General features: G+C 25.9%; 1 protein-coding gene across 2 annotated transcripts in view; it reads right to left on the reverse strand.

Annotated features, from left to right (window-relative positions):
- Positions 1-25,356, reverse strand: part of LOC111616159 — a 70,682-nt gene extending 45,326 nt beyond the window's left edge. For both annotated transcript variants that reach the window (XM_023357590.1, XM_023357585.1), the window contains exons 1-2: positions 25,063-25,356; positions 24,423-24,677 (exon numbers count right to left, since the gene is read on the reverse strand). In XM_023357590.1, coding sequence (XP_023213358.1) covers positions 24,423-24,677; positions 25,063-25,086 — 279 coding nt within the window. In that variant the 5' untranslated portion in view covers positions 25,087-25,356. The remainder of the gene's footprint in view (positions 1-24,422; positions 24,678-25,062) is intronic.
- Positions 25,357-25,358: the final 2 nt, after the last annotated feature.

A 25,358-nucleotide genomic window follows, 5' to 3' on the forward strand; every position in this document is an offset into this window, starting at 1 on the left:
ATTTTCGAATATTAAAATCGAGTCGTAAAATTTAATTCTATCGAGAAATTTAATACCGAATCGTCGACATTGTATAAATAGAAAGGAGATAAATATTACGAGAGGGAGGATAGTTGTCGGCAACTCGCCATTCCAGTTTTTCTGGAACGTATAAAGAAGGAAAACATTTAACAAGCATTTATGCTGATCCTGTAATAGTATCAGAATCTTTTATATGTATTTATATATAAATTTATAAATAAACATCAAGGAATTCTAGCCAATATAAATTTGCAAATTATTTATTTCTTTATAGTATAATCTCTCGTGTATTCCTATCGATTTATTATGACATAAATCGAAATTATTAAAATCCCACTTTCGTAAGTTATTTTATGTAAAGATATATAAAAGCAGAATTCTTATTGGTTCGACTGCACTAAATACGTGACGTAAACAATTCAATATTTCGAAAATAGCCAATAATGGATCATAAAAAATATTTAAGATTTTTATTGGTTATTTTAAAAAATATTTCGTTGTTACGTAATGTGTCTTGTGTGTTTGGACCAATAGGAATTCACTGTTTATATTGTATAAATATATATATATATATATAAAATCATAGAAATCGAATCAGTTAGAAGAAAATTTCTCCGGCAATAAAATTAAACTTACTTAAAGGCAAGACACCATTTTTTACAGTTGCCCCCTGGCTATAACAACGGAAACGTGCAAGTGACAGCGGGGAATTGATGAGCTCTCCTTGCTTACGGTAACCTAGCAACAAACATCCTCCGAACAGATATGATTCTTCCAATGGCCGACTAGTATCGTTTAAGTTTAATTGCTTCCAAAGCAGAGATAAATATTTCTCCGTCCAAGATATACATTTTAAAATAACTCCATTATTCGAAAAAAAATAATAATAAATAATATAAATAAATAAATAAAATAAAAGAAATAAATTCTCGTGGTTTATTTTTCGTAATTTATTACCCATCGTTAAGATTACTTAAAAACGCACTCCTATTGGTTAAAACCGATAAATTTAAATTCAAATCGAGTGACGTCGAAGTCGAATTGGCAAATTGCCAGTTCTTTTATGTCAAACAGATGAAGTGCTTTTACGTCTACTTGGCGTTCTAAAAAAAATCCTGTGTATATTTTATTTATTTAATTCAGAAAAAAAAAGGATCGTATTAAAGATATTGACGTTCGAAGATAATTTATACTAATCGTGGAATAAATTACACATCTTAACGCCACCCCGCTTTAAGCCAGATCACGTTTAAAGACGCGTGACTTTACTGGCTAATTTACATATTTGGGCGCCTACGTCACCGATACGTAATTAATAACGTTTAAATAACAATAGCGAATGAACGGCGCCGTTTTAAAATACCGCTTTTAAACGTCAAAATTATTATTATAATATAACATTCGTCGCGTTGGAAATAAATTATATTACGTAGACTTAACACAATTAAATATGTATCATAGTTATTAAATCCGCTACATCGTTTATTATGATTAATAACCACGATTTTAAAAGTCTTGATATTTAATGGTACTGGCAGGTTTTTAATTGAATAAAGAATAATCTTTTTTTTTAAATAAGTAAATTAAATTATTGCAGTTTAATCGCTGTTATATATATTTTTATTTTGTGCGAATTTTATCCCAATTTTTTTCCTGTGTTTTGAATGTGTTTTATAGTCAATTTTACTCTATATCGGTTGTAATGAAGTCTAAAACTGGATTCACTTAGCTTGTAAATTAATCTGGAAAAGTTTTTTTTTTAATTTTATTTTTATTTTTTACCGTCTTACTACCGAAGAACCGGTTCCGTTCATTCACCGCATCAATAAACATAGGCATTAGGGAGAGTGCGCAAATGACCCGTTATCCGGTTACGTGTTCAAAAAACACAAAAAGAAACCGGTAATATTTAAATAAATATTTCTTTTTTTTTCTTCTTTCTTTACTTTTTTTTTTCTTCCTCCTCTCCTTTTCTCTATCTCACTTTACTGTGTTTATGTTACGGCCCTGTATATTTATATGTACATAAATTTAATTAAGCACCAAATTACTTAGTTTAAAAATTAGCTAAAATTTAATTAAAATTGTATTCAATTTATTTATTTATTTATTATTATTTTTTCTAACCGGTTATGCGGTAATCTGGTTATAATTTTTATATGCCGTCGCCGCTACGGTTATTAAATTTTATAATATACTTGAAATTTGTTTATAAACTTTGCATAGTAATTTTGTAAATGAATATTTGATTTTTCTTATTCCCCCCTCGTAAGAAATATATATATATATTTAATCTATATTAAAAGTAGGTCACGGATAAATTACAGAAATAATTCTGGTAACGTCACGGTAACTTGTTATTGTGACCACAATCAATCATGAGATTTTTATATAAATAAAATCGATTTTAAGTGAATTTTTTGTTTAATTTACACTTACATAAATCCCTCTTCCAGGTATTGATTTATTTTTTTAAAAAAATTACTGATTTTTACTTCTAATTTTCAATTGTTTAATGACTAGATATATATATATATTTTTTTTTTATNGTGCATTAAGCATGTGACGTACGCATATATCATGCTTAATGCACGATGTCAATATTTTTGTTATAAACGATTATTTAAGATAATTTATTACTTAATATGCAAATAATTAGTATAAATCATCGTAAAAATTAAATATTTAACAGATTTATTTAAAAAGTTATTTTAAAACCAATAAAAAAATTAATTAAGATTAATTTAATTTCATAAAGGAAATAATGAAGTAAAACTTATTACTATTATTGAGATAAAAATTTTCCTTTTATTTTTAAAATATTTTTCTCTCCGCTTTCTTTTTTATTTATTTATTTATTTATATAAAATATTCCGCTAGAAATTCTTAATAAAAACGAGAATAAAATATTCTATTCACCTATACACGAATAAATAGATAAAAATTCTGCTTATCCTTTCCATATATCAAGAAGAAGAAGAAGAAAAAAAAATATTCTTTACTATAAAAATAAATCTAACAAGAATAAAAGTAAAGATAAACATCCTGGATGATAAATATAGGAATAAAATAAAATATAAACTAAGAGTGGGATTGATACAATGGCATAAGAATCGCAGGATATCAATTTAAATTAAAATGATATCGTTTTGTATTTTCAATCGTTAGAATTACCATGAAGAAGAAGAAGAAGTAAAAAAAAAGGAGAACATTATTCAACCTAGTTAGATAAGGTATGAAGTCTTATCATCAAAGGACATTGAACTTCTCTAGAAATGTAATAGAGATGGCGCTTTGATTCAACATGGGAAAAGCATTCGAAAAACTCTTAACAAATCTCCATTTTTTATTTTGCTGTTGATCATGTTTTATTCTAAACTTTTATGTAATTTTCTTTTCTTTTTATCTACACGAGAAAGAAATAAAATTAAACTCTCTTTAAATTAATACGGAGAAAATTCATCCATTGATTCTTATCTACGAAAGCAGAATAAAATTTTCTGATATTATTAAAGATTAAAGCTTTTGATACTTATTATTTTTCTTTATTTTTTTTATTATTATTTAAATGATCGTATCGTAAAAATGGCTGTTATTAATTTAAAAATCTAGCGATTTTCGTTCGACTTTCTCCACTCGGATAACTCTACTCCGCTTTTAAAACTCTTTATTTAAACCACCGGATGTTAAGTGGTTAACAATTTAATAAAGAGTTATACGTAAACAGATGTTTAATGTCCACCTGTCAACCAGGTAAGATATAGCAGCTGCACGGCGCGAACAGGTGACTAAATCAGTACCGAACGGAAGGAAATGCTTAACGAACACCAATGGCTCGAAACTAGTAGATTGTGCAGTTACGACATTTCCGGTCTTAGTATATAACCCCGGTAGTAGATGGTGACGTCATGATATACTCATAATGGCGGTTCCCCCGTCCGGATAGTCATTGTTGTAAACGCGCGGGGCAAAGGTGGGATCCTTTTTTTCAATATAGGAGACCACAGGAACACGTTTTAAAAAATTCATCACCGAATGCGGCAATAACTGCGGCTCGACTTCCCATTCAAACCTAATTTTAATAGGGATTGTACATTCTGGTACACAAAGGAATTAAAATTAAAAAAAAAATGTCAATTGTGTAGTAAGAAGGATCCGTAAAATTCCTCCTCTTTCGATCCTTCAGGCTAAATTAAGCTACACTGAGAAGTGTGTACGCGTATATATGCAAAGATCTGATTCATGTTTATTATTTAAACATTCTTTAGTCAAACGTAAACAATTCTATTAAATCAATCCTCGCAAGATAAGATTAGATAAAAGGAGGAAAGACAACTTCTAAACGCGATCCCCGACATGTCATAAAAAAAATGACCTCCAGCGGTTGAAGCATAAGTGATACATTAACAAAAACTGACATGGGACACGGTCTTTACATCATTAACTCGTGTTTTAGCTTTCATCGAAATCGGATCGACGATTTTTAACTACAAAAAAAATAAATAAATAAATAATAACAATAATAAAAGAATACACACGAAGCGTAACTTAACTATAGAATTACCCAGATGGAAACTCGATAAAATGCTTTTAATACAGATGCGAACAGACCAACGAACGATCTTTAGAAATTGCCTATGTAAGGTATTAATCCCGTGAATAGGTGAATCCCATACATAACTGAAGCCATCCATCAATAGCCCGAGGGACAGATGGTTCTTGAAATAGGATTTCCAGTATATGTAATATTTTTATATTTAAACGGCAGATGTGGCATAATATCCTGTTACTCTTCTACTATTATTATTATTATTATTCATACCTATCTCATTATGCAGCAGTTGCTGATGTAAATCGATGAATTAACTAATTAAATTACATTTTAATGAGCTAACCTCCCAATTTTCTTTCTTTTCTGATCTCTCTTCCCCCCTTCTCTTTGAAGAATATTTTTTTTTTTTAAATAATGAATTAAAATCGAATCATATTTTATAATCATTTGAAAATATACATTTTACGCTAATAGCTGTTTTTATTACTAAGATCGTTAGGGGATGATAAAAATCCATTTAATGGAGTAATCAGTATGATTAATAGGTTTAAACATTTGTAAAGGTAAATCAAGATTTATTGAAAATCGTTACAAAAAGAATCATTTTTTCCCTCTCTCTCTGTGTGTGTCTGTGTGTCTGTCTCTCTCTCTTATATATATATATATACAGTGTGTGTGTGTATGTGTGTGTCATGAGTAACGAACGAATCATTTTTTCAATAATATAAAAGAGTCAAATCGATTTTATCCTCTTTCTACTACTCATGCGTCAAATAAGGAATAAAAGAAAAGTTTTTTCCGTTCTCCTACAAATATCTGCATTATAAATTAATATAAATAATTTTATACATAAAGCATCTTCATAAAATTAATAATAATAAGGCGTGCGATACCGTAACATAAACACACACAAGATACATAAAAGTATAGACATCGTGCATTAAGCATGTGACGTACGCATATATCATGCTTAATGCACGATGTCAATATTTTTGTTATAAACGATTATTTAAGATAATTTATTACTTAATATGCAAATAATTAGTATAAATCATCGTAAAAATTAAATATTTAACAGATTTATTTAAAAAGTTATTTTAAAACCAATAAAAAAATTAATTAAGATTAATTTAATTTCATAAAGGAAATAATGAAGTAAAACTTATTACTATTATTGAGATAAAAATTTTCCTTTTATTTTTAAAATATTTTTCTCTCCGCTTTCTTTTTTATTTATTTATTTATTTATATAAAATATTCCGCTAGAAATTCTTAATAAAAACGAGAATAAAATATTCTATTCACCTATACACGAATAAATAGATAAAAATTCTGCTTATCCTTTCCATATATCAAGAAGAAGAAGAAGAAAAAAAAATATTCTTTACTATAAAAATAAATCTAACAAGAATAAAAGTAAAGATAAACATCCTGGATGATAAATATAGGAATAAAATAAAATATAAACTAAGAGTGGGATTGATACAATGGCATAAGAATCGCAGGATATCAATTTAAATTAAAATGATATCGTTTTGTATTTTCAATCGTTAGAATTACCATGAAGAAGAAGAAGAAGTAAAAAAAAAGGAGAACATTATTCAACCTAGTTAGATAAGGTATGAAGTCTTATCATCAAAGGACATTGAACTTCTCTAGAAATGTAATAGAGATGGCGCTTTGATTCAACATGGGAAAAGCATTCGAAAAACTCTTAACAAATCTCCATTTTTTATTTTGCTGTTGATCATGTTTTATTCTAAACTTTTATGTAATTTTCTTTTCTTTTTATCTACACGAGAAAGAAATAAAATTAAACTCTCTTTAAATTAATACGGAGAAAATTCATCGGAACGAAGCAATTTTCTATATTAAAAAAATAATAATAAAACTTGTTTAAAACGGAAACCTGCCAGAGCAGAAATAAATAATTCGGTACTGTACCATTACGGTTTACACAGGTTTCACTGTACTTCTATTAAATTTAATAAATAGAAATGTGTTTTTTTTTTCTTTACTAAATTTAAACTTTTAAATTTACTTTCCTTTATTATTTATTATTATAAGAATATTTATTTTAATGCCTCCTAGATAATAATCATATTTAAAATACGATACAGACCATTTATAGAGATCTATTTCTTCAAATGGGTCATATCTTAAGAACAAAAGAATAGCTTTTTTTTTTTCTTGTATGTTTGTATGTCTGTACGTAGACGTCAATAATATAATAGGAAGAGATCGTAAAACGATAATAGCCATTTTAAAAATTTTAAAACCCGATAATTTCTTAACAAAAAAAGAACAATTTCCCCTCTATTTTACAGCTTTAATATTAACTTTCTATTCAGTTTAAACACATTGGCGGGATGAACTTCCGCTGTCCTTGATTATTTGTTAATGTTTTATTTATCTATTTTTTTAGTTTCGTTCTGTGGACAGACCGACGAGACGTTCTCTCACTTACATTTGATTACGGTTTCCATTATCGGTAGTGTAACCAAAATAGAGCAGGTCAGTTTATAAATAACCTCATTATTAATATATATATATTTTTATTTTGTGCGAATTTTATCCCAATTTTTTTCCTGTGTTTTGAATGTGTTTTATAGTCAATTTTACTCTATATCGGTTGTAATGAAGTCTAAAACTGGATTCACTTAGCTTGTAAATTAATCTGGAAAAGTTTTTTTTTTAATTTTATTTTTATTTTTTACCGTCTTACTACCGAAGAACCGGTTCCGTTCATTCACCGCATCAATAAACATAGGCATTAGGGAGAGTGCGCAAATGACCCGTTATCCGGTTACGTGTTCAAAAAACACAAAAAGAAACCGGTAATATTTAAATAAATATTTCTTTTTTTTTCTTCTTTCTTTACTTTTTTTTTTCTTCCTCCTCTCCTTTTCTCTATCTCACTTTACTGTGTTTATGTTACGGCCCTGTATATTTATATGTACATAAATTTAATTAAGCACCAAATTACTTAGTTTAAAAATTAGCTAAAATTTAATTAAAATTGTATTCAATTTATTTATTTATTTATTATTATTTTTTCTAACCGGTTATGCGGTAATCTGGTTATAATTTTTATATGCCGTCGCCGCTACGGTTATTAAATTTTATAATATACTTGAAATTTGTTTATAAACTTTGCATAGTAATTTTGTAAATGAATATTTGATTTTTCTTATTCCCCCCTCGTAAGAAATATATATATATATTTAATCTATATTAAAAGTAGGTCACGGATAAATTACAGAAATAATTCTGGTAACGTCACGGTAACTTGTTATTGTGACCACAATCAATCATGAGATTTTTATATAAATAAAATCGATTTTAAGTGAATTTTTTGTTTAATTTACACTTACATAAATCCCTCTTCCAGGTATTGATTTATTTTTTTAAAAAAATTACTGATTTTTACTTCTAATTTTCAATTGTTTAATGACTAGATATATATATATATTTTTTTTTTATNATTTCAAAAACTTCTCTTTTGTCTACTTTTTTTGACGTTAAATCGATCATCTATCTACGTAATACTAAATCCGGTTACAGAACGTAATTCATTTTAAACAATCATGTGATCGAACACAGCCAATAGGTACGTAGGCAATTTTTTTTTTTTTTTTTGATATTTGAGAGTAACGTGACCGACGACAGCCAATCAGCCGATTGTGTTATTTAAATGTTTAAACGATTATTTAAATTGAACGATAGCCAATCAGCTTAGAGATTTTTTATTTTTATTTTTACTTTATTTGAATTCCTGTTTTATTATCGCGTATAGAGTTAAATTTATTAATTTTTTTTTTCGCTTTTGTTACGTCCGATGTATTTATTTTATTAATTTAAAACTATTTTATTGTATTTTAAATGAATACGCTAATTATATTTAAAATTTAAATTTTTCATTTAATTTAATTTCATGAATTAAATTACCATTATTTTTATTATTATTGTAATTTTTATATTTTAAAATATTTTTTCTTTTGTATTATCCACAGAGAAATTTAATTTTAATAAATTATTTTATTCTGTGAAGTAATAATAATAATTACTATTCTTACTACAAATAATTAAATTATTGTTTAGAAGGACGGAAAAGAATTGGAAATATAATTAATAAATCAATTTAAAATCATCGAGCATGAAAATTATCCTTTAGTAGATAATTTGGGAGCAAGAAAGGAAAAAATATATATATAAGAATTACCCCACAGGATACGTGGAAAAAGTCATTTTTGTGACTGAATAATTCAATCCCCCCTCTCTTTCAAGTTCAGAATAGCTGAAATTTAATATTTATAGAGCATTCCAATGCAAATTTATAGTTCAATACTGTAGTATATTGTTCTACTTTTATTAAAATAATGGAAGTATAAAAAGAAAATTTGTAATTTATTTTTAAATTTAGAATAAGTACTACTACTACTATTAATAATAATAATAACGAAATTATTATTATTATTTTATTATTTAAAATAATTAAATCGAATGACGAATTATTGAAACGAAAAGAAATACTTTGAATGTATGTGCACGAAATAATTGCATGTAAACATAAAAATGTATTATTTTTATTACTTTATTTATTTTTTATTCCTCTACATTATACAGGTTACAAAAGCCATCGTCATTAGAGCGTTACAAATGGCTCCATTCTCTAAGTAGTAATATTAAAAGAAAAAAGGAGAAAAAAAAAATTATTCTGATTATAATCGAGCAAATAATTCTTTGTTATTCAAAGTTTCATTTAATCTCCTCGCAAATTAGAAAAAAAAAGGATAATAAAATTATGAAAGAGAAATATATAGTTGTTTCTATTAGGGAAATTGTAATCATTTTTAGTCGGGTGCAAAGAAATAAAACAGAAAGAAATCAGAAACCAAGTTTAGAAGCTGGTAGTTCGAAGGTCAAAACATTACTCCGACCATCTTGAATTCTTTAACAAAGAAAATTTTTCTATTTTCGGTTTGTTCTATAGTCCAAAGTAACAAAAATATACAAATATATACGTCGTATATATACATTACTTTCAATAGAACAATCGTAATAATATATTAATAATGGCGACAATAAACGATAAGGATTTAATTAATAAGCACAAAAATTCCTTTTAGTCGTCTGAATGAAAAATAAAATTATCTTTAGATAACTAAGGACGTAAGGAGGAGGAAAGAAAGAAAAAAAAAAGAAGGTTTGACTGGAAAAAAACTGGTTTATTTTACATGTAATGCAGACTGACATTATCTGTTTATCTTGTGTACTGTATAATGGCGATTGTGTGGATTTGTGCCATGGCTTTAACTTCAATAAACCTTTGTTTAAAAAAGCATAATCGATTTGTGTTGAATAATAAAGACGAATTATGTGTATATTCTTGTAGAAAAATATATACATAATTATATTTTTTAAATATATTTAAAATCTTATCTAGTAATAGTTTATATATAGGCCTATATAATGTAATCTTTATTATACAGTATATATAAAAATAAGTATGTAAGATAAATCCCATAACAATTTTTAAATATCAAACGACAGTAATTAACGTTATTATATTAATATCCTTCTGAATAGAACGAATCAAGACTAATAATGAAAGCAAGGACATTAAATACAGTAATTGGATATTGTAAAATTGGAGTCGCTGGTCGATAAGCATGGCATGTAAATGACTTGTCGCAATTTAATAATTTCTACAGAAATTAGACGAAAATTAATATCGTATTTTACTTGTCGCATTGAATAAATAATTTATTTTACTCATTTTAAATATTTAAAATTCATCCTCTTTCCTATTCAGTAATTTTATTTTAAAACATTCCGCTTTATTAATGCATGGCGATAGAAATACATTGTCTTTATTTTTCAATTTTTTTTTTTATTTTATTTTACTTTAATCTGTAAACGTTCGATAATATTTAATAAGTTTATAAATCATTTAAATTTAAAGAGATAATCTGATAAAATATTCTGAACGTACAGAGAGGGGGGAGGAGAAAGAGAATTATCGATTGAAAACAAAAGCAACCAACTGAGGAGTCCTTGTTACCTTCGATCTCCAACCTCTGAGTAATGATATATATATACAGAAAAATTTCAATATTTATTTTATATTTAATTCACTAAATTCCTTTGTTTAATTTAAATTAATTTCAATAAATTATACTTTTAACTACACGTACATGAATAATAACAAATTATAATTATATGATGTCATACAGAATTTTCGAAATAACCAATAGCGTGAAGGTAATTTCAAAACTTTCAAATTAATCTATGACGTGGCGAATTCCAAAATCAACTGTTACGTAGGCATTTTTAAATAACACGTATTTAAAAAATTCTAATACAATTTTAAATCTAGCCTTTAATTTAATTTTAATAAATTAATTTGTAATTAAGAAATTTTTATCTCGATTAATTAATGTTGATTATATTTTATATCATTATCATCGTCATTACTATTATATTAATGCCAGGTGAAAATTAATGGACATTCGATTTTAATTTAAACATTCAAATATTTAATAATATCAATTTCTTTCGAAATAATCTTATTAAAGTAGAAAAATAATAATATTAAATCAAAGTCTAAAAACGATAATGATGTGAAAGTAATTTAAATTCCGATAATCTTATTGGCTGTCAGTCACGTGATCGACATTGAGTCGTTTAAATGGACGAAATGTTTTCTGTTACGCACGTGAGTCATATTTCAATTCATGGTTGCTATGCGACCGTTGCTTAGGTAGCGCTTAGGATCAGGGAAGGGGACCCAGGAAAAGTAGGGGGAAGGGGAAAAAGCTATTATAGAAGCTTTGTTATTCGCCAGTTGTTGATGTGACGGTTCCGGAAACCCAAAGTACACTCATTCGTATAATGATAAGTTGTATCTGTATTCTGTCAATGGTTTTATTTGCCTTCCTCTTTTGAATTCGTTTAAAATGATATTTCCCTATATTTTACATTTATTTTTATATATTTTTTTCTTCTTCTTCTTCTTCTCCTACATTTTTACGGGTCTTGATTTAATTTAAAGCAAAACTTTTATTAAAAAACATAAATAATACAAAGGGGGGACCATACAAGAAGGTTATAAATTCAAAATAACGCACCTTTTAACCTTAATTTTTTTAGGAGAGAAAAAATAATTTAATTTTTTAAAGATAATCAATATATAACATTTAATATCCTTTCACATTTAATACTCAATTAAGTTATCTTATTTTCCTTAATTTAATCCTCGGCATGAATATATAAATATAATTAAAACTTTATTTATATAATTAATTTATTATTTTAAGGAAAACAAGTTTTAAAATAATTTAAAAATAATATTTAAGTACAAACGAAATTAAATTAAAAATCCTTTTAAAAAAACCTCATTAAAATTTTAATTGTTTTATTATTATTANTTATACAGTATATATAAAAATAAGTATGTAAGATAAATCCCATAACAATTTTTAAATATCAAACGACAGTAATTAACGTTATTATATTAATATCCTTCTGAATAGAACGAATCAAGACTAATAATGAAAGCAAGGACATTAAATACAGTAATTGGATATTGTAAAATTGGAGTCGCTGGTCGATAAGCATGGCATGTAAATGACTTGTCGCAATTTAATAATTTCTACAGAAATTAGACGAAAATTAATATCGTATTTTACTTGTCGCATTGAATAAATAATTTATTTTACTCATTTTAAATATTTAAAATTCATCCTCTTTCCTATTCAGTAATTTTATTTTAAAACATTCCGCTTTATTAATGCATGGCGATAGAAATACATTGTCTTTATTTTTCAATTTTTTTTTTTATTTTATTTTACTTTAATCTGTAAACGTTCGATAATATTTAATAAGTTTATAAATCATTTAAATTTAAAGAGATAATCTGATAAAATATTCTGAACGTACAGAGAGGGGGGAGGAGAAAGAGAATTATCGATTGAAAACAAAAGCAACCAACTGAGGAGTCCTTGTTACCTTCGATCTCCAACCTCTGAGTAATGATATATATATACAGAAAAATTTCAATATTTATTTTATATTTAATTCACTAAATTCCTTTGTTTAATTTAAATTAATTTCAATAAATTATACTTTTAACTACACGTACATGAATAATAACAAATTATAATTATATGATGTCATACAGAATTTTCGAAATAACCAATAGCGTGAAGGTAATTTCAAAACTTTCAAATTAATCTATGACGTGGCGAATTCCAAAATCAACTGTTACGTAGGCATTTTTAAATAACACGTATTTAAAAAATTCTAATACAATTTTAAATCTAGCCTTTAATTTAATTTTAATAAATTAATTTGTAATTAAGAAATTTTTATCTCGATTAATTAATGTTGATTATATTTTATATCATTATCATCGTCATTACTATTATATTAATGCCAGGTGAAAATTAATGGACATTCGATTTTAATTTAAACATTCAAATATTTAATAATATCAATTTCTTTCGAAATAATCTTATTAAAGTAGAAAAATAATAATATTAAATCAAAGTCTAAAAACGATAATGATGTGAAAGTAATTTAAATTCCGATAATCTTATTGGCTGTCAGTCACGTGATCGACATTGAGTCGTTTAAATGGACGAAATGTTTTCTGTTACGCACGTGAGTCATATTTCAATTCATGGTTGCTATGCGACCGTTGCTTAGGTAGCGCTTAGGATCAGGGAAGGGGACCCAGGAAAAGTAGGGGGAAGGGGAAAAAGCTATTATAGAAGCTTTGTTATTCGCCAGTTGTTGATGTGACGGTTCCGGAAACCCAAAGTACACTCATTCGTATAATGATAAGTTGTATCTGTATTCTGTCAATGGTTTTATTTGCCTTCCTCTTTTGAATTCGTTTAAAATGATATTTCCCTATATTTTACATTTATTTTTATATATTTTTTTCTTCTTCTTCTTCTTCTCCTACATTTTTACGGGTCTTGATTTAATTTAAAGCAAAACTTTTATTAAAAAACATAAATAATACAAAGGGGGGACCATACAAGAAGGTTATAAATTCAAAATAACGCACCTTTTAACCTTAATTTTTTTAGGAGAGAAAAAATAATTTAATTTTTTAAAGATAATCAATATATAACATTTAATATCCTTTCACATTTAATACTCAATTAAGTTATCTTATTTTCCTTAATTTAATCCTCGGCATGAATATATAAATATAATTAAAACTTTATTTATATAATTAATTTATTATTTTAAGGAAAACAAGTTTTAAAATAATTTAAAAATAATATTTAAGTACAAACGAAATTAAATTAAAAATCCTTTTAAAAAAACCTCATTAAAATTTTAATTGTTTTATTATTATTATTTAAATAAATTAGCCATTATAAATAATGCTAAATTAAAAGAATTATCTGGGAATTAATTAAGTTAAGAAGAAAATATTAAATTTTATTTTAAATATAATAAAATGACTTTTTTTTTAATAAAAAAAATTTTAAATAATTTACTTGATCTTTGTATTTTTAAGGAATTAAATTTGATACGTAGTCAATTTAATTATGTAAATTAAGTGAGTTAATAATAATAATAATCGAAATTTTATTCAATATTATTATTATTAAACAATTTTAATAAATTATAAATCGATTTTTTCCCTTTTAAAAAATTGATTTCAAATGCCATTATAAGTATTACAAAAGTCAGAAATTTTTAAGGGAATTTTCCCCGAAAATAGAATGTATAATACTTAATCAATAAAAGTTATTCCTTTCATGTCACGGATTTATGTAAGAAATGTTTATTTTTATTTTCATTGGATAGTCGAATGTTAGAAAAATTTTATACAGAAAAAAAAAATAAGAGGGGGGAAATTGATTTACTTAATATAAGAGGAAATAAAACAAGGAGGAAAAATATAAATGGAAAAATTCTCTTGCATGCCAATAACGACCGGATATTTGAAGGAATAAATTAACCTTTGAATTACATAAAACGACATGAAAGGAATTCAAATTTTTAAATGCATTTTTGCTACTTTATTTATTTTATTTTCATTATTTTTTTTTACTTTATCCCCCTTCTTAAATTGCATTCCTCTATTTGTTTATCGTTTCATTAAAATGATTTATTTATATAAAATCCTTTTAAAAACAAATAATATGTTATATAAAAATGCTAAGGAATTAAATAACAAAAATTAATTCTTTTAACACGATACGCTACGAAATTAAACACTATTTTTAGCTGGTAAAAAAAAAAGAATAAAATATAGAATAAATTGTATTAAATTCGATATTTTGTGAATAATTTAATTTCTGTTTTAAATTATTGTAGAAATTAAATTAATAAAAATCATTTTAACGATTTTTATTTTTAATATAATAATAATAATTGAATTTTTCAAACTTGTTATTTTAATTCCTTTATTTTGCTATTTATTAATTTGATAATAAATTAAAATAATTTAACATTGTTAAATAGTAAAATTAAAAGTATTAAAACGATATTAAATTTTAATTATATATTTTCATTTTAATTTACTAATAACTAAATAATATCAATTAATTTTAATTTGTACGAATGAATAAATAAATTTTTCTTTTTTAAATTCGTTTCTCATGCTTAAAAGGAAAATGGGATTGTAAAATGCATATCTGGTAGTTAAAGTAATCTTAAAATACATTTTACTCGAAAACAACAATAGATAAAATTAAAAAATAAAATAAAAATGCAGAAACCATTTATGGAAATTTTCCGTTTAATAATTTCCTTTTATCTGCTGATGACTTATGTGCTAAACTTTTTCGAAAACAAAACTCAATAGAAGGAAAAATTATATTTATATAATAATTTATTTTTATTATTTATTAAAAAAAACATTTTTAAGTTTTAAATTACACGTATTTAAAAAAACACATACACACACACACACACACACATATTAGATACTTAATACACGTACACTGCAATTAATTATATCGAAACGAATATAGCAAATTATTTTTTTTTTAATTTTATTATTTTTTAATAAATAAAAAAGAAAATTTAATAATATAAACATTTTCGCTATTTAATGCCAACAGCCGTACGGGGTGGAATGAAAAAAAANTTTAAAAAATTGATTTCAAATGCCATTATAAGTATTACAAAAGTCAGAAATTTTTAAGGGAATTTTCCCCGAAAATAGAATGTATAATACTTAATCAATAAAAGTTATTCCTTTCATGTCACGGATTTATGTAAGAAATGTTTATTTTTATTTTCATTGGATAGTCGAATGTTAGAAAAATTTTATACAGAAAAAAAAAATAAGAGGGGGGAAATTGATTTACTTAATATAAGAGGAAATAAAACAAGGAGGAAAAATATAAATGGAAAAATTCTCTTGCATGCCAATAACGACCGGATATTTGAAGGAATAAATTAACCTTTGAATTACATAAAACGACATGAAAGGAATTCAAATTTTTAAATGCATTTTTGCTACTTTATTTATTTTATTTTCATTATTTTTTTTAAATAAAATTACTGTATACATGTTTTGTTCATTTGTTTATATTAAGTTCATCTTGTAACAACAACCCATAACTTGATTTAATTAATAAATGTCAAATGGTCATTTTTGGGCTTAGTCAAATGATTATTAGTTACTAATTATTAACTTAATGTAAAAATAGCCTGATAATTTGGTTGAGCATTTTGACATTTATTAATTAAATTGGGTTATGAGTTGTTGTTATAACCCAAATTAGTTGGAATTAAGTTCACTTTTTTTTTTTTTAAATAAGGATTATAACAGTTACTCTCTTAGATGGTTGTTGATAAACTTTTTAATTCTATTATTTACTTTTTATTTCCATCGTGTTAAGTTCTATAAATTACTTGTATCTCAATAAGTGTTCCATATTTGTGCACAGAGGAATTTCATGTTTCTTAAAATAAGCTATGCTTTTTCCAGTTTTGTAATTGTTACTGGTAACTTAACCCCTTGACGTCTGCACCCGAGATAACTTGAACAGGTTACATAGCGTTACAGAAAACGCTCTCCTTTCAGCCCCCCAAATTTTTTTTTTGGATTTTTGGAATGTTTTTTAAGTCTCCAAATTTTTTCAAAAATTTTATTGAGATTTTAATTTACCTTTAATGATGCACGATTAACTCTTAATTGTTTTTTAATGCAGTTTTTTAATCAAATTTAATTAATTGTTCTAAAGTTGTAGTGCATGGATTTTACTTCGGTAAANTTTAATAATATAAACATTTTCGCTATTTAATGCCAACAGCCGTACGGGGTGGAATGAAAAAAAATAGATAGCGTTGTTAAAACGAAATTACGATAGTCGAGTGAGAGAGGGGAAAGATATATAATTAAATATGAAATTTTAAATATTATTACTATTTTAAAAGGCGGTTATAAATATTTTCCAACGGAGATCAACGTCACGAAATTGCAATTTCTGCGAATTACATATGATCCAATAATAGTGGCAGAACACATTTGGCAATTTGCCAAGTTGCCAAGCCTAATTACTTGGACAGTTTCCGTTCGATGGACTATTTTACCAAATAAATGATACATCTGGATTAAAACAATCGCTCTTTTGTTCTATTTAATCTATGTATTGTTCCTTTAAATCAAATAAAATTTTCTCTTGCTAAAATAAATTTCCATTAAACTCCCTACAACACGTTTATTATTATTATTATTAAAATGGTTTTAAGTTTAACAGTCGTTAAGATGCGTCATCGCTGACGTCATCGATGCATTATTGTTGTTATTTATATGTATTAATTAAATTATATTTTAAGTAATTACAATTTTTTTTTCTAAATTAATAATAATTTATTTTTCCTTTTATATACTTATAAAGGAAATAAATTATCACTAAATTGTTGACGTAATTTTCTGAAAAATCAATAATAAATAACAAAAAAAATATATCTATATATATTATTTTAAGTACGTCTTGCACGTATCAAGTATTATTTACATATACATATATTATTATTATTTTATAAATAATATATATAATGTAATAAATAAAACATTAGGGAATTTATAATGACAGATTTCTGGTTTTTTATGATAATTTCTATGTAAATAAGTATATTTAGGAAAACTTTCTCAGAGGAATAATGAAAATTGTTACTAAGAATTTTAATTATTATTATTTTAGATATAAAATTTATTAAATTTATATCTTTCTTAAGTGCATATATTTAAAGTAATTATTTGTGTTAAATTAAATTATGCTGAAGGATACACGTAAACGAGTCAGAAAAAATTTAATAACTGCAGGATATAGCATAGCTTAAAGATGCTTCGACAACTTAACACATAAAAAAATGCCGAAGAGTGAATGGGGTTAGATTTAGTTCATCTAATGACGTCACTGCTTGTTCGAAACGTGAAGTTTGAGTTGGTAATGATTTCTAACTAACGGACGAAAGGTCGTCACGACAGGTGGCAGTGCCTGACAGAAAGTCACGATTTCATTGCGATTTTATTTTATTTTTTATTATTATTTTTTCCCCTCCCTCCCTCCTGCTCGTCCCTCCCTCTTCTTTTCGCTCTGATATTCCAAGGAGTGTTATACCCAGCGGAAACGAGATTTACAAATAGACAAATTTGACATCAGAAATTCCAATTTAAATATTTACCGAATTTTTTTTTATTTTTATTATTTTTTAAACATTCACTAATCGATTAATAAATACGTTAAATTCATTTCTAATTGTTTAATCGAATAAGAAAATGCATTAATTATCGATTATATTAATCAATTTACAAGATGTTTCAATTTCTAATTAATAATCGATTTTAATAAGTTTCCATATGTAATTAAATTAATCGATTCTCAAAACGTTTCAATTTCGAATCTGTTAAACAATTTCGTGTTTTATTGTCAATTTCGATCAGCTGTTAATCTTTTTGTTTACAATTTTAACAATGAAAAAATCGATTACTGACGTCAGAATTTTTATTAAAACAATTTTGTCAATTTAAAAAAATAAAATCGATTAATTTATTTTTTTATTATTAATTAATCGTTTTTATACTTTATTTTATTAATCTATTTTTTAATTAAAATTGTTTAACTTAAAAAAATAAAATAATCGATTTTTATTATATATTTTTTTTATTAAAATTATTTAATTAATAAAATAATAAAATCAATTAAAGAACTTTAAACTATTTTACAAAATCAATTAATTAAACAAAACAGTTAAGCAAGTTTATTTTATAAATAATCTTTTAAAAATGTTTTATCGATTTAAAATCGAAGTCAAATAATTCAACGTCATGAAATTTAAATTTTGAATTGCTTACATGTTCCATTATTTATAATCTTTCCAACTAATCGATTTTTTAGCGATTATAATTCTCGATTAAGAACTGAAAGGTCAAACTTGTTTTAGTGGTTTTTTTAAGCTGCTTTAAGGTCATATATAGGTTATAAAAATTCAAATTTCGAATTGATTACGTGCTGAAATTAGCTTTACATATCAAGTAATTCCGAGACGGCGTGTNATGTAATAAATAAAACATTAGGGAATTTATAATGACAGATTTCTGGTTTTTTATGATAATTTCTATGTAAATAAGTATATTTAGGAAAACTTTCTCAGAGGAATAATGAAAATTGTTACTAAGAATTTTAATTATTATTATTTTAGATATAAAATTTATTAAATTTATATCTTTCTTAAGTGCATATATTTAAAGTAATTATTTGTGTTAAATTAAATTATGCTGAAGGATACACGTAAACGAGTCAGAAAAAATTTAATAACTGCAGGATATAGCATAGCTTAAAGATGCTTCGGCAACTTAACACATAAAAAAATGCCGAAGAGTGAATGGGGTTAGATTTAGTTCATCTAATGACGTCACTGCTTGTTCGAAACGTGAAGTTTGAGTTGGTAATGATTTCTAACTAACGGACGAAAGGTCGTCACGACAGGTGGCAGTGCCTGACAGAAAGTCACGATTTCATTGCGATTTTATTTTATTTTTTATTATTATTTTTTCCCCTCCCTCCCTCCTGCTCGTCCCTCCCTCTTCTTTTCGCTCTGATATTCCAAGGAGTGTTATACCCAGCGGAAACGAGATTTACAAATAGACAAATTTGACATCAGAAATTCCAATTTAAATATTTACCGAATTTTTTTTTATTTTTATTATTTTTTAAACATTCACTAATCGATTAATAAATACGTTAAATTCATTTCTAATTGTTTAATCGAATAAGAAAATGCATTAATTATCGATTATATTAATCAATTTACAAGATGTTTCAATTTCTAATTAATAATCGATTTTAATAAGTTTCCATATGTAATTAAATTAATCGATTCTCAAAACGTTTCAATTTCGAATCTGTTAAACAATTTCGTGTTTTATTGTCAATTTCGATCAGCTGTTAATCTTTTTGTTTACAATTTTAACAATGAAAAAATCGATTACTGACGTCAGAATTTTTATTAAAACAATTTTGTCAATTTAAAAAAATAAAATCGATTAATTTATTTTTTTATTATTAATTAATCGTTTTTATACTTTATTTTATTAATCTATTTTTTAATTAAAATTGTTTAACTTAAAAAAATAAAATAATCGATTTTTATTATATATTTTTTTTATTAAAATTATTTAATTAATAAAATAATAAAATCAATTAAAGAACTTTAAACTATTTTACAAAATCAATTAATTAAACAAAACAGTTAAGCAAGTTTATTTTATAAATAATCTTTTAAAAATGTTTTATCGATTTAAAATCGAAGTCAAATAATTCAACGTCATGAAATTTAAATTTTGAATTGCTTACATGTTCCATTATTTATAATCTTTCCAACTAATCGATTTTTTAGCGATTATAATTCTCGATTAAGAACTGAAAGGTCAAACTTGTTTTAGTGGTTTTTTTAAGCTGCTTTAAGGTCATATATAGGTTATAAAAATTCAAATTTCGAATTGATTACGTGCTGAAATTAGCTTTACATATCAAGTAATTCCGAGACGGCGTGTGTGTGTGTGTATATATACTGTATGTATATATATAGATTAAAATCTATGAAATTTAATAAGATTTTTGCACTTACTTAACCGATATCAATCGAATAAAATTTAAAATAAAAAAAAATATGTATATTTAATTTAAAACTTATCGAAATTCTCATAATTTCCTTCTCTAATCGATTAAACTTCAGAAATGGAATTAATTAATTCTAATTAATTAATTAATTAATTAATTATACAAATCGCTTCTTGTAAAGTTACAACGTTGCTATTCAAATCCATTAAAATATATTTTCATTTTAAATAATTTTAGAATAATTTTAAAACGAAATTATTATATTATTACACAAACACAGCTGAATAATAATAATTCTTTACAAAGCAGAAAGAAAGAAATTAAGTTAGAAACTCACGAAAAGTATTACTCAAGTTTACTATTTATTGCATTATATTGCACCACACCCTAAATTCCATCTTACTATGTAACCTTCTAAACAGTATGATTAAGTATATTCTATTAGACTAACTTAGTACGTTGCTAAATTATCTCCGACTATATCACATTACCTGGCCATGTTCATTAAACCATAAATAATTATAATCTATTCGTACATTCTACAAGAATGAATCGAGTTTAATTTTTTTTCTCTCCCCCCTTTCTTTCTCTCTCTTTCACCCTCCCTTGCTTTTCTACCCCCATTTTTGTTACTACTTTATTATTATTACTACTATTATTTGGGATGTTTTAATTATGTTAAAAGTTAAATTTTTTCTTCGAATCGATTTTATATTTTGTTATAAATAATATCAAAGGGGATGCTGTGTGACGTAGGCAAGTTTGACAATTCTAACAAAGGGGGTCAATGTTTTACTTCACAGCTGGAAAAACATAAGAAACAGTGGCCACATGCATCTTTAACCCGAGGGTCTGAAATTCTTGCTTGGCTGAGTAATCAGACTACAACAAAGAATGTTCCAAACAATCATTCAACTCGACCGGTTTTCTGGTAAAGTAAATGTATCAAAATCAAAGTAGAATATCGAGAGATCAAACAGGAAACTTTTTTATTATATTATATATATATTCTATTTTATTTTATTTTTTTATTCTTTTTTATCTCCTAAGTAAGAGCTGAAGATAGAATAAGGGATAATAATAATTCTCCAGCAATACAATTTAACATCAGTAACATTAGCTAGGATTTAAATTGATAAAATAAATATTTATTTAATTTTTAATCAAATTTAATATTATTAATTTATGAAATAATATAAATAATTTTTATGTAGACAAAAGGAAATGTTAATTAAACATTAATGATGTTCAATTTTTAAAATGAAAACAGAAGAAAAACATTATTTTATATACATGTATATATATAGATGTATTTTATTTTCGATGGGTTTATTTATGTAATTAACTTTAGTTATTTTCGTGATTAACCCCCTTTAAGAGTCCGGATGTCAAAGAACAAAGAATTTGATAGGAACTAAATGTGGACCCCCCTTTTGGTCTTGTTAAATATGACCGTCTCACCCCCTAGGGAGAGCAATGGAACAGTCCCATTACCATAGCAACGGTGGAGGTCGTGAGGAGTTCCCGATTTATAGCTCGTTGTCAGTGACAAGTTTAGTAGTGTGATATAAACACCCCTTTTGTTCGACAAGTTTAAAGAATGAAGTAAAATGTATTAAATATTAATAATAATTTCATTAAATTTTTTTTCATTTTTTTTAATTATTTAATTTTTTTTTATTTTTATAATTTCAATATATAACTGTATATATTAAAATAAATAAATAAATAAATAAATNTTAAATGCCATTAAATGATTAAATTACGATTAAGCGCGAGACACAGATCATGAAAAATGCTCCGGTGGCGACATCTGGTAGAGGCAATCGATACGATGCCATAAATCACGGCCAAATGGCCACGGAATTATTTCTATGTATTACTCTATTTGTTATACTTTATACGTATTTTATGTATGAGGAATAGATTTTAAGGCTAGCAGATTTTATTTTATTTTATGTATTATTATTTTTTTATATATATATAAATTTTTTCCCTTTAAACTAAAGTGGTGAGCTGCCTCCAAATCGAAGATAAATCTTCGATTTGGTAGGCGGCTCACGCGTCGTACGACTTTACAAAATCTTGAAAAACAATTTTTAATTCGCTAAAATATTTTTCGATTATCTCAGAGTGAATTGTATTTTCTTTTTTATGTATTAAATTACTGTAATCGCGAAAATACTAGATGTGTGTATTGTTAAACGTAACCTGTCATAGATGAATTCCCAAGGCTGTATTTTAAATTTCCGTTTCTTTTTTTTTAAAAAAAAGGAAAGTTAATCATTGTAATTGTTAGGAAGCGATCATAAAAATCCACTTAAGACAGGTTTTATTGTCTTCTCCTATGAAATTTAAATAAAACAAAATTTGCAGTATTAGGGATAATTTTTTTCTTTATTTCTATCCACCCTCTCGGTAAGAAAATGACAGATTTTGACTTCTCAGCTATGTCTGTCTTAGGTACTTTTTACTCCTACATCTGCCTGTATGCAATTAGTAAAGTTATATTTAATGTTTTGAAATGATTTTAGTGGTATTAAACGCCATTTTTTTCTAAGTAGTGTTAAAAAGATGATTTTGATTTGAATTGCAACAGTTCGTGTAATGACGAAATCGTTTGTAAAACATTAAACATTTCGTCATTAAGTGATTAAAAATATCTCGTTGCATATTTATGTACGGTACCTCTTTGACTCGAAATAAAACTAAACATTGAAGCGCCGTTTAATTTAAACTGTTTTCTTTGCCTGGAAATTTATACTGGTATAAGGTTTAACGTTGTAAAGTCTTTTTAATGTGGAATAAAGTTGGGCCTTTATATGACTTTAAATCAGATTTAAAGTAAATTATTGTGTTTATATTATGAGTGTATTATGCCCTCTATTCGTATCGTATATTATGCTTTGCATTGACATCATGAAAATTGTCTTGTATTGGCATTATTGTGTTTGTATGTGATTAATAGATTTGACATGTGATTAATGTAATCGCGGTTCCGATCTTGGAATTTTCTTATTGCGAAACTTCTACCTTTAATGTTAAAAACTGAATGAATAAATAAATTTCAACTTGATTTATTTAAAGACGAAATTATCTGTTTTGATATTCCAGATTCCGCTTTACCTCATTAGTATTATTAATTATAGATTTGAAAATTTATTATTATCAAAGTTTAAATAAATTTTATAGCCGTAAAAACAAAACAGGAAATTCGTGTTTTAAATTGCTCGCATGAAAACAAATTTCTAGGAACGTGAAACAATTTAAAAACCCGATACAATCTTTCGTTCAATCTTTCATTCGGGATATATGGAACTTCAGGAATTCGAAACTCCGTAAACAAATTGAAAAATATAAGTCAACAAATTGTGAAAAAAATATAAAAGTTTATACAACAAAACTGATAATTTATCAATTTGTAATTTCCAATATTAAATTTAAAAAAATAATAAAAACAAGTTTAATGCGGTTAGCGGTATAAAAAAAAACAAGAACAGAGGAAAATAATTAGCATGGTAAATATTAATAAATAATATAAGTAAATAGTAAAATTACAAAGAACAGTACGACGACGACAACAGATTTGTATTATCACAGTTAGTATATATTAAATTTTGGCCGATGTCCCAGATGTCGAACAATTACACGAGTAAGTCGAACACGCACGGTTTATTTCAAGTCCGAGTAAAAACGATATTTAATAATAGAAGAAGTAGAAGAAACAAAAAGTCACTCACCTCACCGTGATGAGACTGACGTCCCAAAGGTGTTTGCTCGGGCAAAAAGTAAAGTCTCACACTGGATAACATCTGATCGGTATTCCTATCCTCCCATAGCAATTGCAATTCGCCGATACAGGGATCATCGTTGGACGATATCTTGACAAAGAAAAATTCTCCCAACATCAAGATCCTGCATTTATCGTGCTTGTAATATTTGAAAGCCTTGTAGAACGTATACGATCCATGTTGACAACCGGGAGATCCTATGAACTGTAGAAACATCATATAGAAATCAATTTCCAGTGGCCGAGATCGTGCTAAGCTGCACACTACACGAGCCACATGCTCGCACTAGATGGACGGAGATCCCCGCGCGGCCGATACACCTACAGAAACCGGGGACACAAACACAAAAAAAAAACACATTTTTTTAACCCGACCCCCCGAACAAATCCTCCAAACTTTCTCTCCCCGAAAACATATTTATATACGACTAAAATATATATAGGTATACATATATATATATTTTTTGTATATATACGTGTAAAATCTAATAAAACGTGATGGTAAACAGCACGTGCAACAAGTGACAACCCCATTAAAGTGCATTATATAATATATATAATATATATAAAACATGTGTAACCATATTCACCTTTGGATAATACCTATCATCCATCGATGTCCTGTCAAATGATTACCGCCGCTCCCGTCGATTCATACCACTGCTATCGGGCTTTTTGTAAACAATACTTCACAGACGGTTATTTTATCGCCCCGCGTATTCATATCCTGTCATGTAAGTTCATTTGCATGTTTCGCCTTTCCTATAACTCTATCGGCCTTCGCAGACATCAATTGTTGTTTAAACGGTCCGTCCGACGAGTCCGCGCACACAACGCATAAAATAAAAATAAATGACAAACAATATCGTCACGAAGTGAGTCGCTG

Source organism: Centruroides sculpturatus, unplaced genomic scaffold, assembly GCF_000671375.1.
Source record: "Centruroides sculpturatus isolate CEXI.00-Female unplaced genomic scaffold, Cexi_2.0 scaffold55, whole genome shotgun sequence".
Classification (NCBI taxonomy): Eukaryota; Metazoa; Arthropoda; class Arachnida; order Scorpiones; family Buthidae; genus Centruroides; species Centruroides sculpturatus.